Source organism: Myotis yumanensis, unplaced genomic scaffold (genome assembly GCF_028538775.1).
Source record: "Myotis yumanensis isolate MYYU_CA2020_CCGP unplaced genomic scaffold, mMyoYum1.0.hap1 SCAF_1, whole genome shotgun sequence".
NCBI classification, from domain to species: Eukaryota; Metazoa; Chordata; class Mammalia; order Chiroptera; family Vespertilionidae; genus Myotis; species Myotis yumanensis.
This window is the reverse complement of record NW_027223752.1, coordinates 163,486,211-163,501,850: the sequence shown is the minus strand read 5'-3', so window position 1 is coordinate 163,501,850 and position 15,640 is coordinate 163,486,211. Positions and strand designations below refer to the sequence as shown.

The 15,640-nt window shown below is 37.1% G+C and overlaps 1 protein-coding gene across 4 annotated transcripts in view; it reads right to left on the bottom strand.

The window, feature by feature from the left end:
- TASOR2 (transcription activation suppressor family member 2) overlaps window positions 1–15,640 on the bottom strand; it is a 99,535-nt gene that overhangs the window by 24,372 nt on the left and 59,523 nt on the right. For 3 of the 4 annotated variants that reach the window (XM_070391390.1, XM_070391399.1, XM_070391407.1), the window contains 4 exons: window positions 12,107–12,823; window positions 8,066–8,308; window positions 4,191–5,067; window positions 2,182–2,608 (listed from right to left, as the gene is read on the bottom strand). In XM_070391390.1, the coding sequence (XP_070247491.1) occupies window positions 2,182–2,608; window positions 4,191–5,067; window positions 8,066–8,308; window positions 12,107–12,823 (2,264 nt within the window). The remainder of the gene's footprint in view (window positions 1–2,181; window positions 2,609–4,190; window positions 5,068–8,065; window positions 8,309–12,106; window positions 12,824–15,640) is intronic. The other variant, XM_070391414.1, reaches the window with a different exon arrangement.

Below are 15,640 nucleotides of genomic sequence, written 5' to 3'. Positions count from 1 at the left end.
TGTAATAACTCCTATTCAACAGAGCACAATAAAACATAGTACAGTTTGCATGAATAAAGTGAACCAAAGGGACTGATGGTGAATGTGGATCTGGGTTAAACATTAGGAGAATTACTTCTGGATAATTTTGATAACCTCATAAACAGGTTTTTTTTTTTTTTAAAGGCTGAAACATAGTCTTGTCCAGAATATAATAAAATGGACTGATCATACAATTAACCATATATATTAACCATATATTAACTTTTGGAACATTATGATCACAGACTTCCTGCCATGTCTTGTGACAATCATGTTAAAAGTCAGGACCTGGGTTTCAAACCTCATTAAAAACATCTCTGTCTTAACAGAAAACACTGAGCTGAGGAACTGGCAGTGTGGGAACTGACTACAGGTGAAGTGTAATGTTTCTAAAGCAAAGTGTGATCATTTAAAAGAACTGCAAAATTAAACACACAACTAAAAGCAACATGGCTATTGGTTTCTAATGCCCACTGTGCTGGAATTCTTTTGTGTCCTAGTTTGCCCACTTGTAGAACAAAGGAGTGGTATAGCATTTGTGTGTGCATCTTTAAAGTAAAGGCACAGTATCCAGGAAGATGATGGAAGATTTTTAAATACATGCTATAGAAATTTTTAGAAATCATTAATTTTAACACCATTACTTCCTTCTTAATACTCTATTTTATGTTTGCAAAGATAATTTCTAAAATTAATACTGATGATAGTTAATTACATATTACCACAACAAAAAATACTTTATAAGTAGTACATATATATCGGCCTGACTAAACTATATTTTCTTATTCTAAGGCAGTAATTCTTAACTGGATTTTATGTATCTTTGAGAATCATATGAAATTTATGAACCCCATCAGGAGAAAAATCATATACACACAGAAAACTCATGTATGTAAGTATACACATAAACACACACATATGCACACAGAATTTAACATTAAGAAACAGACCAGTGGTTCTCAACCTTCCTAATGCCGCAACCCCTTAATACAGTTCCTCATGTTGTGGTGATCCCCAATTTCATTATTACAAATTGAACATAATTAAAGCATAGTGATTAATCACAAAAATAATATGTAATTATATATGTGTTTTCCAATGGTCTTAGGCGACCCCTGTGAAAGGGTCATTCGACCCCCAGGTTGAGAACCGCTGATCTAGATGGTATAAATTTGAATCCTGGCTTGACAATTTGCTAACTATATGACTTCAGGCAATTTCCATACTCCTCTATGCCTTAGTTGTCTCATCTATAAGACAGAAAGGAATGGTCCTTACTCATCGGGTTTTGTGATAATTAGCTGAGTTAATGTGAGCCAAGGGTTCAGACCATTATCTGGTCCATAGCATTACGTACATCAGTCTTCATTATGATGAAGACGATGAGCGTCAGGAGACATTCACAGACCCTCTGAGGCTCACCCCTGTACCTGCAAATGCCCAAGTAACCCCAGGTATAGAAACACTGCCTACTCATGTGAAGACAGGCATTAAAGGTAACCAAAACCACACAAAATTATTCTGAAATAAAAATGAGCTGAAAGTTTAAAAAGGCAGGCATTTCTGTCAATCCATTTACTTGGAATTTTGATATACAACTTCTTTGCTCCAGTTAAAATTTGGTGATCTGGCCTGTATTTTCTTTATTTATAAATAGTTATCCACAGACCCATGAGAGGCCTGGCATTTTATTTTCTGTGACAGTATTTTTTTCAAATATAATTTTAATATATTCAATTTTAATTTAATGCTTATCAAAGATTTCTAATATTTACTATTACCACATCTGATCCTTAAACACTACTCTGGGTAAAAGACATAATGAATATTATTCGCCTCTTTTTATAAGAAAAATAAGCTTAGAGAGCAGGTAATTTGTCTCAAATTATACAACAAACAAGTGACATAATTATGGTTGGTTACCAGATCATCTGAACCCCATTATTTTTTACTTCTGTTTCTTCAATCAGGATGACAGATAAGCTCCACCTGCAAACTATGAGCAATACTCATGAAGACTAAGTTTTGGGCATTATAATGACTTACAAAGCTAGAGAATCTACTTCCCTAAAATAAACGAATTTGTTTTGAATGTAATTTTATATATAAAGAAGAAAACTTAAAAAAATGCCAGAATTTGTAGTATTCAGCTTTACTTACCTCATTATTACAAGAATAGATGAAATTCTGCTTTTCTGGAGTATCTGGATGATCCTCTCTTACAAAAACTTCTTTCTGTTCATTCTGTACCCAGAGTTCCAAGCCTCTTGCAGGTGGTTTAATGAAAGGAAGCAAGGAGTTAGTGTCAGGGAAGGACACTTCAGCACTATGACCTCTGGGAGCTTCCTCTGTCTCCAACAAAGGGCCTACAGAACCCCTTTCCACACTGGGGGACTCCTCAATTTCACTGAATTGAAAAGATTCTATTGTGGTATTGATAGACACATATTTGGCAGGGTTGCTGTGTTCTACTACTTTTCGGGTTGATCGTATGACTCTGTTTTGATTGCTGTAAAACAAAGCCACCCACATATGAAGTAAAAGCTTCACTTCTTCCACGTTATCAGGTAAATCAGTGTTCCAGGGCCTGAGATTTTAAAGAAAGAACATACAAAAATCATTGAAAATGGTTACTTTATTATTAACATAAGCAAGTGGCCTTCATTATTAACCTTAATTTTTGAGTTTATTTTTATTTTAAAAATTACACAGACATGCAACAAATAAGTTAAAAAATGAAGTTCATTTAACAAATACTTGCAATGAACCTAATCTACTCGTTTTACTGAGACAGAGAAGAAAACTGAAAATCAAAGCTTTAAGTGACTTCTTTCAAATCACAAAACCCCTAAGTGTTAGAAACATGATAAAAACAGATCTCCCAACAGATTTTTCTTTGATAACATGCAAACTCTCGTGGACACAGTATACCTATTATCTAGATAATGGTTTTAGCAACTGACTTTGCTAAGTCTGGCTTACTCATTTCTACTTTTGTATCTCTCTTCTAATAGTTGGGAAAGTCTAAAAATTAAAATGTATCCGTGGGCAATTCAGTGGAACTATACTATTTTCAGATTATAGTTCTGGAAAACCTCCTGAAACCAAAAGGGGTGACACAAAACAGTTCTGGCCACTGCTAGGCAAAACGATAGCAGAGAGCTGGATTGGGATGAGTCAGAGGGTCTACCAAGCTAGGCTTCAGTTAAATAGGATTAAGGCTCAGAAAACGACCTCATAAATACATGGGAACATACCAGTAAATGTATACTCTTATGAGTGTGAGCTCATAACTCCAGTCAAGGAAACAAATTTGACACAATTTAGTCACTCACATATGAAATATTCCACTAACAGGTAGTTCAATATCATTTCATACAGCTAATGCTTCCTGCTCTTAGTCTATTCATTAGCATGTGCCAGTCACCAAGCAAAACCCAAATGCATGTAACAACTGTTGGCATCGCCTGGAAATTTGTTAGGCCTGTAGATTCTCAGGTCCCATCCCAAATAGACTGAGTTAAAATCTGTAGTTCAGTGAGATCCCTATATGAGTTGTGTACACAATAAAGATTGACAGTCAGTTTCTGAAGCACAGGAACTTCTGGGTCACAGAAGCTAGTAAGTGGGAGAGCCCAAATGAAACACCGCATTAGTCCACACTCCAAAGCCCACACTTTCTGCCACTCTATTACTGCCTTGACCACTTTTTGAGGAAAATTACAGAACCCCCCGCCCCCCCCCATGAAAAATTGCTTACTCATAGCAATCTGATCAGCTTTACAAGCTAGAAGTAATTCTTTGAATGTTTCTTCTGGAATTCAGTCTGTAAAGCATTATTTCTATATCTCACTATTTTACATTATGATCTCATTTAAATATTATAATTCAAAGACTGCAAAGGCTTATGAAGGAGCACCTCAAAATGGCAAGCTATTCATGAGGCTAAAGTTACCTTGCAAAAGTTCTCCATGTGATCACAGATGGTGGCAGAACCAGCCTCATATTCTTTGGTGTCAGTAAACACAACTGCTTGATATTATTGAATCACTGGATTTACGTAAAATACTGCTTTCTCCTTTCCCACAGTTTGGCACAAGTATCTCTGCTCATTATACTTTTTCAATAGGAAATTTACCTCCATTTCATAAAGTGTTACTCCTACTTACCCATGTAATGCTCTTAGTACAGTTTTCTCGAGTGGGTTGTTGGTATATTTGCTGTCTAAGCTGAATACATAGTTTGTTTCACATTTGAAAGTGACCTTGAAGGAGCCGTCACAGCTGAACACAGTACGAGAGCAGTAAAAGTCTCTCAGGCTGGAAGACAGCAATCTGCTCCTGCGCTTGAGTACTGGGTCCTCAGGAAGCTTCTGAATAGGGGAGGTGCTCAGCTGATGCCGAAATGGCATTACTTTTCCCACTGGGGTTCCTGCTTCAGGGCCTTTTGTGCCATTCTTGGTGAAGGCAGGGCCTGGTAACCCTCTCTGCTGTAGCACCTTCTTTGAATGTTCTGCAAGGAGCAGGGCATAGGAATGTTCCACAGCAACAGAACTTTGGCTTGCATCTGAAGTTTCCATTGTTTCCTCAGGAAGTGCCGACTGGGCTTCAATAGGGGTCTGACTGTCAGGAACCAAGCTCTCTTCCTCTTGGCTGACAGTGGAGTCTGATGTCAGATTACTCTTCTTATCAGAGGGGGGCTTAGGTAACACTCCCCTTTTTTTACTTTTAACTCCTCTATGATATTCATGGTCAGATGTATTGCTCAGAGAATGTTCTTTAGAAAGCAAAACATTGCTTTGTGGCAATTCAGAAGAGCAAGGAAGGTTTCTGGGCTCAGATGGTGGTGTGGTAGAGGTAGCAGCGCTTAATGCGAGATCAGCTAACAGGTTTAGGGCCTGGGAGTCACAGTTGACAATGGAATTCTCAGCTGGAGCTTTCTGAGCCACTGTGATGTTTTCTGGTTGAGCTGTATTTATGCCAATAACATCTTCTTGCCCACATAATGACATTTTTGATTGAAGCTGAGAAGCAGTTTCTCCTTTGGCTTCAATATAAAAGAAGAAAAAAACCATAGCATTTGATTTCATAAAATTAATTCCTTGCCATATTATTGGTTAAGTCAATATATTCAAGAAAAACATTGATATGCTGCATAAACTTTATATTAAAATTTTACCATCAGACTGAGGTCTCTTTCTAGTCTCATATCTATTATAATGTAATTACCGGAGGAAGAAGGAAGTCCTAAGGAATGTGCATATTAACAAGAAATCACCCTTTAAAAATGCATGTACTGAACCACACACAAGGCACCCTGCTCAGCTAAAGGAATATACGAACAGCAGAAAATAAGAGTCTTGCCCTCAGAGAGCTTACAATCTTGTGCAAACATAAGAACTTCAAAGTTTGAATTGTATATTATAGTATGATAACATACTTCCTTAAATTATTTCCTTTAATAAGTGATTAAAGAAACCACCTAAGTTCAAAATAGAGATGATTTTAACCATGTTGATATTTAATTATAATATGCAATGATATGAATAAAAAAGTTTAAAGTCATGAGTATTCAGAATAGCTAATTGATTTCATTACCTTTTAAAACTTTAATTTCTACACAAACATTTCCTCTCTACTCTATCTGCAAAGTAGCAAATCTCCTTATCTATTGGTAATTCTTCTCTCTGCAGATAATTAAATCTACCTACTCACTTGTCTTTAATCAGAAAACTGACATTCTTAAGTGGTTTACTTGTATTGTCAGGACATAAATTCAGCTTTCTTAAATGCGGTTATCATGAAGGACAAAGTTCATAACAGGTGTTTTGGAAACATGAAATTCACTTTATGATCTAATGTGTTTATTGATGCTAATTTCACTTTATCTTTGTTAACAGTATGGCTCTTATCACCTATGAATAAGGTGAACACAAAGTATATTGTGTTGAGTTCCAAAGGGTTTGTGTTAATAAATAAGCATAAGCATTTAATTACTGAGTTGCTAGAGGTTCTCAATCATTGGAAATATGATCTAATAATCTATCTTAAGAAATACAAGTAAGAGAATGCCAAAGGAATTACATAAAAAATATAGAGTTCCGTTACCAAAGACTATATTGAAAACTTTAGAAAGAACAGAAAACCATTAGTTTCAGTAACAAAAAGATTGATCCCTCTTAAACTCATATTTCAAGTATAAAAAATGAAACAGATTAGTATAGACAATTAAGAAATAAAAGAAAATTAAGAGATTATTTAAGAGGTGGTAATCTTAAAATTTTAACTTGGAATGTGGCTGCACAATATATACAGACATTTGCAATACAAATCAGCCTATTTTTGAATACACATTTTCAAAACTTCATTTTCTGGACTCACTTTTCTGTCAATACTCAATTGCATACCTTCTTCCTATTAATCAATTAGTCTATAACTACCTGAGAGCCAAAATTCAAATGTCATGGCTAAGAACATAGGTATTATATAGGTATCTATACTCATTTATAAGCTAATTGTAAAGACAGGATCAAACCACATCAAATGATTGAAAAGCAGGATAAATTTAATTCCATAATGTTCTAAAAAACCCAAAAGGAAATGAGAGAAAAGCGAGAGATCAGAAGATCAGAGAAGGAGGAAACCGGGACTGGTGGAGGGGAAGGGCACAGGAGTGAAAAGAGAAGAGGTATGGTGTCTGTGAGGAGGCACTGGCAGGAAAGGGACAAGTTAGGAAAGAGCAGGAGATAAATATGGACCCGAGGAGTAAGTAAGAACACATTAACTGTCTTGAGAGACAAGCAGAGTTTTTTGTATGGATGCCAAAATTACAAATACTGCAGGGCCCTAGCCGGTTTGGCTCAGTGGACAGAGAGTTGGCTTGTGGACTGAAGGGTCCTGGGTTCCATTCCAATCAAGGGCACATGCCCTGGTTGTGGGCTTGATCCCTAGTAGGAGGGCATGCAGGAGGCAGCCGATCAATGATTCTCATTATTGATGTTCTATCTCTCTCTCCTTCTCCTGCTCTGAAATTAAAAAAGAAGAAAAAGTGGGGTTTGCAATATGGTGAGCTTTAAAAAAATATTTAGTCATCAAACAGTATTTTAAAAAAATTTAGAAAAGAAAAAACAAAGTCAACCCATAATACCATTACCCCAACAAAACCGTAGTTTCTTTCTTTGAAATCTCACCAAAAAAGATTTTTTTAAAAGCTAAAAAAACATTAAGAGAGAAAGGAGATCAGGGAAATTAGACAGAAAATTGATAGAAATATAAAGGTATGAGAAAATAAAGTCTTTGTTAAAACAAATTTAAAAAGAAACAATAGGACTCAATACTGGAGATAAAGTAAAATTTATAGATTTTGCAGATTGGAAGAACTGCACTATACAGAGAAAGGAAAAGTTAAGAAGGGACATGGACCTGGGAGAAGAGCTGGTGTGTGTTCAGTTTCAGAGATAAAGTTTGCAGAGAAAATGGAACTTTCAAGTAAAGAGGGTATGCCTAGCATTCAAATCACAGAACTAAAGTAGTCAGCTGACTGTACATATAACTAAGCTTCAGTATCCACTTTGCAAAATTAGGAAAGTAAAACTTCCTTTAAAATAAATTTAATGCCTTTTAAAACCAAACATAGGATTCTGGATTACTATTTTGAACACTCTCTTTAAAACTCCCCTGGGACAAATAAAGTTGCAATTCACTTTTTATAACCAATTATAGTCCAGAAAAATAGTGCTAGATACTACTTGCTTGTGCATTTAGTCATAAAAAAAGGCAAGTTATAACTTTTGTAGACAGTTTATGTTTAGGATTTATGCAAACTAGTAAGTAGGTTTATTTTGTGATACTTGAATCTTTTGTAATTTCCTAATTTACAATGGGAAATCAAGTTACTTGGTCCTATTAATGTTTGAATTAAAGAATATAGGAAGAATTATTGATAGGTTTTTTAACTGTTCTTATATTATTTCCACACACTATATATATTGCAACCTTGATTATTCAGCATGTGGTGTTAAATTTACAGGAAGTGTATTTCTTACCAGGTTGTGGCTGCTTTCTGATTCTGGGATTCTGATTGCCTTTTACTATATTTACCCTCTGTTTTTGTGGCGATTTCTTCACAGGTGGTTTAGCCCTCGGAACAGTTTTGACTGGAGATTTCTCTTGTTTCCTTGCCCTTTTAGGAGTCGTTGCAACTGGAACATCTTTAGAAATAAGAGCTTCTTGGTTTTTCGTATCCAATTTGGTTGTCTGTACAAATTGTGCAGTCAGCACCTCAGCACCTTATATAAAAAAGACACCATTTTTTTAAGGGTAAGGGGGCTCAAATATTTATCAGCGTAGCTTTTCCTTTTATTTATGTTTTTATTTTAGGGCATAACTATAGTGATGGGAAATAAAATTTTGGGTATTTCATTAAAACATACATATTTTAATAAAGCAAGAGTTAAAAGTTTTCATATACATATGAAAATATGAACTTGCTAATGTTGGTCTATATCCCTACTAGGTGGGGAAGAAAAATATTAGGGTAATAACTTTATAAAAACAAGGTATGACTTCAATTTTTCTAAAAATCTCCATGATCTTTTGTAAAGTAAGCCTGGATATACTAGTTCATAGCACTGGGAGATAGATAATTCATTGTACACAAAAGCAACACAGCCCCTAAGAGGTGATATGGTTAAAACTATAACCACACCACATAAAAGAGATTGTATATTCATAAAGTGCCATCTTACATATTTTACTTTACTACTCGTAAATATCTAAGTCTTAATACTACCTCAAAAAATCATTTTTTAAAGACAAGACAGAAAAAAGCACACTGGACAAAGTGTTCACCTGATTTAATTTCCTATAAATCTATTTTAACTGCTCATCTCTTTTAGAAAATGCTCAGCTTTGCTTCTCACATGGAAGGAAGGAAATAGCTAAAGATAGAGGCACAAGAGGAAAACAAAACTAGCGACTATCTGCTTATATAACACAAAAGAAAGTGTTTCAATTTTTTAAGTTAAAAAAAATATAAGTGCTCCCTTTGAGCACTTATTAGTATGTTTTACCCATTTGCTTTGTATAATTTCAGTTGTTTCGCAGCAAAAAAAAATTTAGCCCCAAAGGCATCATCCTATATAATAAATAGGTAATATGCAAATTGACCACCACACCCTCGCACAAAATGGCCGCCCCCACGTGGCCATAAGATGGCTGCCCCCATGTGGTCACAAGATGGTCGGCAGGGGAGGGCAGTTGCGGGGGGGGGGCCAGGCCTACAGGGGAAGGCAGTTAGGAGCGACCAGGCTGGCAGGGGAGGGCAGCTGGGGTGGGGGGGGGTACCAGGCCTTTAGGGGATGGCAGTTAGGGGCGACCAGGCCGGCAGGGGAGGGCAGTTAGGGGCAATAGGACTGGCGGGAGCACTTAGGCGTTGATCAGGCTGGTAGGGGAGTGGTTAGGGGATGATCAGGCTGGCAGGCAGAAGTGGGCAGGGGCAATCAGGCAGGTGAGCAGTTGGGAGCCAGCAGTCCTGGACTGAAAGGGGTCTCAGATTGGAGGGTGCAGGCTGGGCTGAGGGACACTCTCCCTGCTCCCCACCCCCCCACCCCCCAGTGCACGAATTTCATGCACCGGGCCTCTAGTATAAAATAATCACACATAAATATTGGCAAAATTTTAAAATTACATTATACAGAAAACAATATTTCTAATTGAGAACAGAAAATAATACTAAACAGTTTAAGAAATTGGGATGACTGCTGATGAAATGTAGAGAAGATACCAATTTATTTCTTGGGGGTTTTAGGAAAGCTTTAGAATCTCTTAATATTGTACATGTCTTTGGGTCCAATTATTTCCCTCCCTAGTAAACTATTACACATAATAAAGCAGCATATATATTTCTTTAAGGAATAAGACCTAGCATTCCGTTATACATTTTTAGTATAAAGGAATATAAATACATTAAGAATACAAATCAAGTAGGAAAACAATTATGTCTAAATCAAGAGAAAGAAAATAAGGGTAGATGACCAAGACATAGGAGAAAGTTTTAAACAATTGCACAAACAGAAAGGGAAGATCTCTCACAATCCTGAGAGGAAAAACTGAAACATGAACAAGGTGTCCTGCAGGGACTTTTCTGTTAGTGTCACTCAATGCCATGTTTCTCAAATTGCATTCAATAATCCATCGATGGATTATAAAATAAAGTTAATGGGTTGCAACCAGAATTCTTTCTTAAATGAAACAAAGTGGAAGAGAAAATATCAGATTGTATTACACATAGGGTAAATGTCTTTTGAAATTTTTGTTTCAGTCATGTGTGAATTTGTGTGTACTGACTACAAAATAAAACATTTCTTTTTTTATATATTTTATTGATTTTTCACAGAGAGGAAGGAAGAGAGATAGAGAGCTAGAAACATCGATGAGAGAGAAACATCGACCAGCTGCCTCTTGCACATCTCCCACTGGGGATGTGCCTGCAACCCAGGTACATGCCCTTGACCGGAATCGAACCCGGGACCCTTCAGTCCGCAGGCCGACGCTCTATCCACTGAGCCAAACCGGTTTCGGCAAAATAAAACATATTTCTTATAGTGGATGAAATTTAAAACATCTGAGAAACAGAAAACATATGTTGAATTACAGATAATTTATTTAATATCTTAAAGTAAACAGGTTCATACAGAGCAGAAACAATATGGTTGGCCTGGAATTTATTTGTAAGTAGTTGTTTAGTCTGATTCACTGCTTTCTATTGTCATAATTTCCAACATTCTCCTAAATACACACATATACATCATTTTCTCAAACTGTAACAGGCCAAAAATAACTATTTGTTGAACCACAGCGTAAAATCTTAATCATCTAGAATCCTGGGGCTCTGCATATCCCTGATATTTCTTCTCTAAGCACTAAAATTTCTAGAATCAAAATACTATTGATAGGGTGGCACACCTTTTTTGTGTGAAGGGCAGACAGTATGTATTTTCAGCTTTGAAGGTCACTGTTTTTATTCACAACCACACATCTCTGCCAAAGGTATACAGCTATGATGTATAAAGCTGTGATGTAGCCAGAGACAACTGCTTGAGGAGTCCATTGATTACACTTTGCTGACTCCTTCTCTAAGGGGTCATACAGCATACAGTTCCCTACTTTTCAACAAAATACACTACCTATAATCTGAGATGGCTCTAAGGCAAAATCGTGTTGTTTGTTGTGCTATGTTCACTAAAGTGCATTTAACTAGAGACTAAATAGCTCTAGCCTCTGATTATTACTCAATTTTCAGGGGGGCAACAAAGCCACTTGTGGAACTGTCTCAATACAGGCCACTGGATATTCTGACTCAACAGATCTATGGCAGGATCCAGGTGACTGTTTTCAAACTCTGACACACATAAAGGATTAGAAATCCTACCCCAGACTATTTTAGTTTTGAAGGTTCTAGGTATTTCCCCCACCTCTTTATACATGTATAAGCTACTCGTTATTACTTTTTGCTGGTTTTGGTATGCCTGATTTAAATTTTTAAAATTTATTGATGAGAGAGAGAGAGAGTGAGAGAGAGAGAGAGAGAGAGAGAGAGAGGGAGAGAGATCGAGAGAGAGATCGATTTATTGTTCCACTTATTGATACATTCATTGGTTGATCCTTATATGTGCCCTGACCGAGTACTGGACCCCAAATCTTGACCTATTGACGACACTCTTAACAACTGAGCTACCCACAGGGTAAGGGTATGATCTTCATCTACTTTTATTTGTCTGTGGGTAGATAAGACACTGGATAACAATCTTTCTAGAATGGTACATAAATAACTGACAGCTTGAGCAGTTTTAGAGTGAAATACGGCTTTTGGTGGGTGGGCTTTTGAGGAGATATCTTACAGTTTTTTCTATTTCTTGTTTTTAATCTCTACCTTAAACTTAAGCATGCAGACAAATCACCTGGAGAGAAATGTTGTCATTTCTAACAAACTTCTGATACTGCACAGCTGCAGTCCAGTGATCAGACAGGAACAGTGTTAGAATACAACAGTTATTACTAACTCAATCTCCATAAATTGTGCTTACCTCTTTTTCTTTTCTGAGGAAACTGTCCTTTAACTAATTTGAGAGTTGCTGGAGGGGTTGAAGCCCTATTTGCTCTAGCAGGAGTTCTTTTGGGGAAGGGACAGCACAAGTTCACTCTTTTACTCTGTACCACAGGTGGCATGCTGGCCTTCCTCTTTGGCTGAACTCTCAGATTTGATGCTGAATTTAATGGAACTATATTTCTCTTCCTAGCTTTAAACATTTCTTCAGAATTCTTTTTTGTTTCAGTTTCTCTTCTTACTTCTGCTTCTGAGTCAAGAAATTCAGGATCTGGAGTCATAACTAAAGAAAATCCAGCATCACAAATTCCATCTGAAATACAAGGAGACTGTGAACGCTCTGCCAATAAATCTAACGCTGTAGATACTTCCAAAATGTACCCACTAGGATCTGAAAAATAAGTCTTCAACTGAGTTAAAGACTGTACAGGGCACTTTTCAGCTGGAGGAACCAAGTCAAAACCATTGGACATTTTGCCAAAGAACGCAGTCTCTTTTACTCCATCTTGAGAAGAAGTTGTCAATGGATTTCTCTCCATCTTGTACAATTCTTGGAAATTACGCTTTACTAATGTATTTAGACAGATTCCTTCTTCAGTAAATGATTTCCTTGCTTCTAGCAGTGCACAATTAAGGGCAGGTAAAATAGGTATCACCTTCAATGAGATGTCATCTTCAACTTTCAAGTCTTTCAGCCCTAAAATATATGTATATACATTAAAAACCTAAAATTATTAGTCTTTATTTTACAAAAACATGCAGAAAAAAATGCTTACAAAATTATGGGATGGTTAAATATAACACAGTGCTCTCAACAGAAATCTAAACGGAAATTAAAAGACTATGGGTACATTTAATGAATACATTTATCTCCATATATATGTAAATCACATGAGAGAGGAGAGTGGGAATAAGAACTGGAAAAGAATCACTCAAATGCAATCACCAGGTTAGAATGAGGAAGGCTGACCTGCCTCTAGCTCCATCTTATCTGATGAGGAGCTCAGCATGAGCTCAATGTATCATCAAAGCAACAGCAGTGATATTTAGAGTTGGCAGATTTGCTTTTCTATTTTTCAATGAACATTTTCTGCTTTTAAGTGTCTTATTTTATCTCTACCTTATATAATTGACTTTAAAATTTTTTAAATGTATTGATTTTTAGAGAGAAAGAGAGAAACACTGAGTTGTTGTTTCACTTATTTATGTATTCATTGGTAAATTCTTTATGTGTCCGGAGTGGGGATCGAACTCAAAACCTTGGTATATTGGGATGACGTTCCAACCAACTGAGCTACCCAGCCCAGGCTGTTTGAATTCGTTTAAGTTACAAAGCTAACCAAGTGAACTGAAAAAAGTAAAGCCCTTAAGTAAACCCCAAATTCCATCACTCTATCAAGTAAAATTTTTTTAAAAATTAAGTAATTAAACCAAGTAGTCTGTGTTTCACTTTCTCTCCTTAGCTAAAGGAGATATTAGAAAAAAGAATAGAAAGATAAATAAAAATAAACAAAAAATGTGGGTAGAAATTAAAAATTTCTTTCTTTACAGCTTATTAACTAAAAAGTAACAAGTGAAGAAAAAAGGTTTTTATGTACTGCTAACAGTTCACACTATAGTAGTATTCTTCCAGAAAATTTTCATTATTTTAAGAATTTAGAAAGAACCCAGAATGATCTGTAATAGACTATTATAAAATCTATGAAAAAGAACATTTTAAATCTGCTAAGCAAAGTATCTATCATTTAAAACAGATAACCATAGCTAGGACCCTGATAAAAAATGACCATTCACAGAAAATGTCTTAATGAACTAGAGGAGGAGGTGTACACTATAACACAACACTGCAAAATTTATTTAAACAAATCCTGTGCTGTTCAACACTGAATGGTAAAGGCACTAATGTTTCCTATTTATTTCATAATAAAATGAAGTCAGAGCTCTGAGAGAAGGAGGCAGTATGGGATAAGAGTTGGAAGCCAGGTAGAGAGTTAGTTGTTTGACTGTGGGCAAGCTTAAGTCTCAGTTTCCTCATCTTTGAAATAATAATATCTATTTTAAGGGCTGCTAAGTTAGTATACTTAGCATAATACCTAACATAGTAGATGCTTAAAAAATGCAAACAGCATTATGTTGTTATAACAGGTAATGTTTTGCTTTAGTACAAAGAAGTGATGCCCAAGACAGTGCACTTCTCTGCTTTGGGTAACTGAATACGTAAAATGTTAAGAAATCAACTTTAGGAGAGAATCAAGATGGCGGCATAGGTAAACACCTGTACTTGCTGCCTCCCACAACCACATCAAAATTACAACTAAAATATAAAACAACTATCATCCAGAACCACAGGAAAGCTGGCTGAGTGGAAGTACTACAACTAGAGAAATAAAGAAGAAAGTGTATTGAGACTGGTAGAAGGCACAGAAGAGGCTGGCACCTGGGTGTGTCGCTTTTTTAATTGGGAGGGAGATACAAGCTCCCACTTGTTCTGGGGGGACCCAGACACATACGGGAGAAACTAGATTGTCTGGCATCGGGGCAGGAACACGGGGGCGGCTTTCTTCCAGACAGAGGTGCTCGAAGAGGTCATTGTTCCTGTGCTGGGACCTTCCCGGTGCAGGGCTGACTGGCAGCCACTGCTGTTTGCTCTGCCCTGGTGATTCCCTGAGACCCTGCCCCACCCAATTTACAACCTCAACCAAGCTGCATGCAGCGGCTTTTGCATATGAATGGCCTGTCCTTTCTCAGTCTAAGACCTGTCAAACAACCTACAGCTGGGTCAGGGAGCCCCAAAGCTATCAAAAAAAGGCCCAAAGCCTGTACCAGCAGCACCCTGCCTTCCTTCATTGCTGGGCCTCACCTGGGCCCTCTTTGTATTGGGTTTAACAATACAAAGAGGAGGAATCTGCAGATCTCTCTGTAGCTCCTGCTGGGTGGCCCCAGGCAGTGGCTGACTTTGCATCTCCTTGGTGGTCCAAGAGTCAGTGTACCCAGTGGTCAGTGCTAGACTATACCAGATTACAACTCTTCACACCCATAAATGACACACTCAAGGGGCAGACTCAGTGAGCACTAAAGCCCCACTGAAGCAAGTCCTGCCCCTTATAAGGGTGTCTTCTGTACAGCAGCTCTTCCACTGTAGACACAGTTGGTCCTCATAGCCAATTGACGTGGAGGTCAATTCCTCCTAGTAATACCAACAGCAATCAAGGCTCAACTATAACAAGACTGTGCACACAGCCTACAAAGGGGTGCACCAAGAGTGTCCACCTCAGGTGATTGCGGAGGCTGAGCCACTGGGCCCTATAGGACACCTACTACACAAGGCCACTCTATCAACTCAAGGAGACTTAGCAGCTACTCAATACATAGAAACAAACACAGGGAAGCAGCCAAAATGCAGAGACAAAGAAACATGTCACAAATGAAAGAAATGGAAGAAAGCAAACTATTGGATATAGAGTTCAAAACCACAGTTATAAGGTTACTCAAGAATTTTCTATAAACCTCTGAG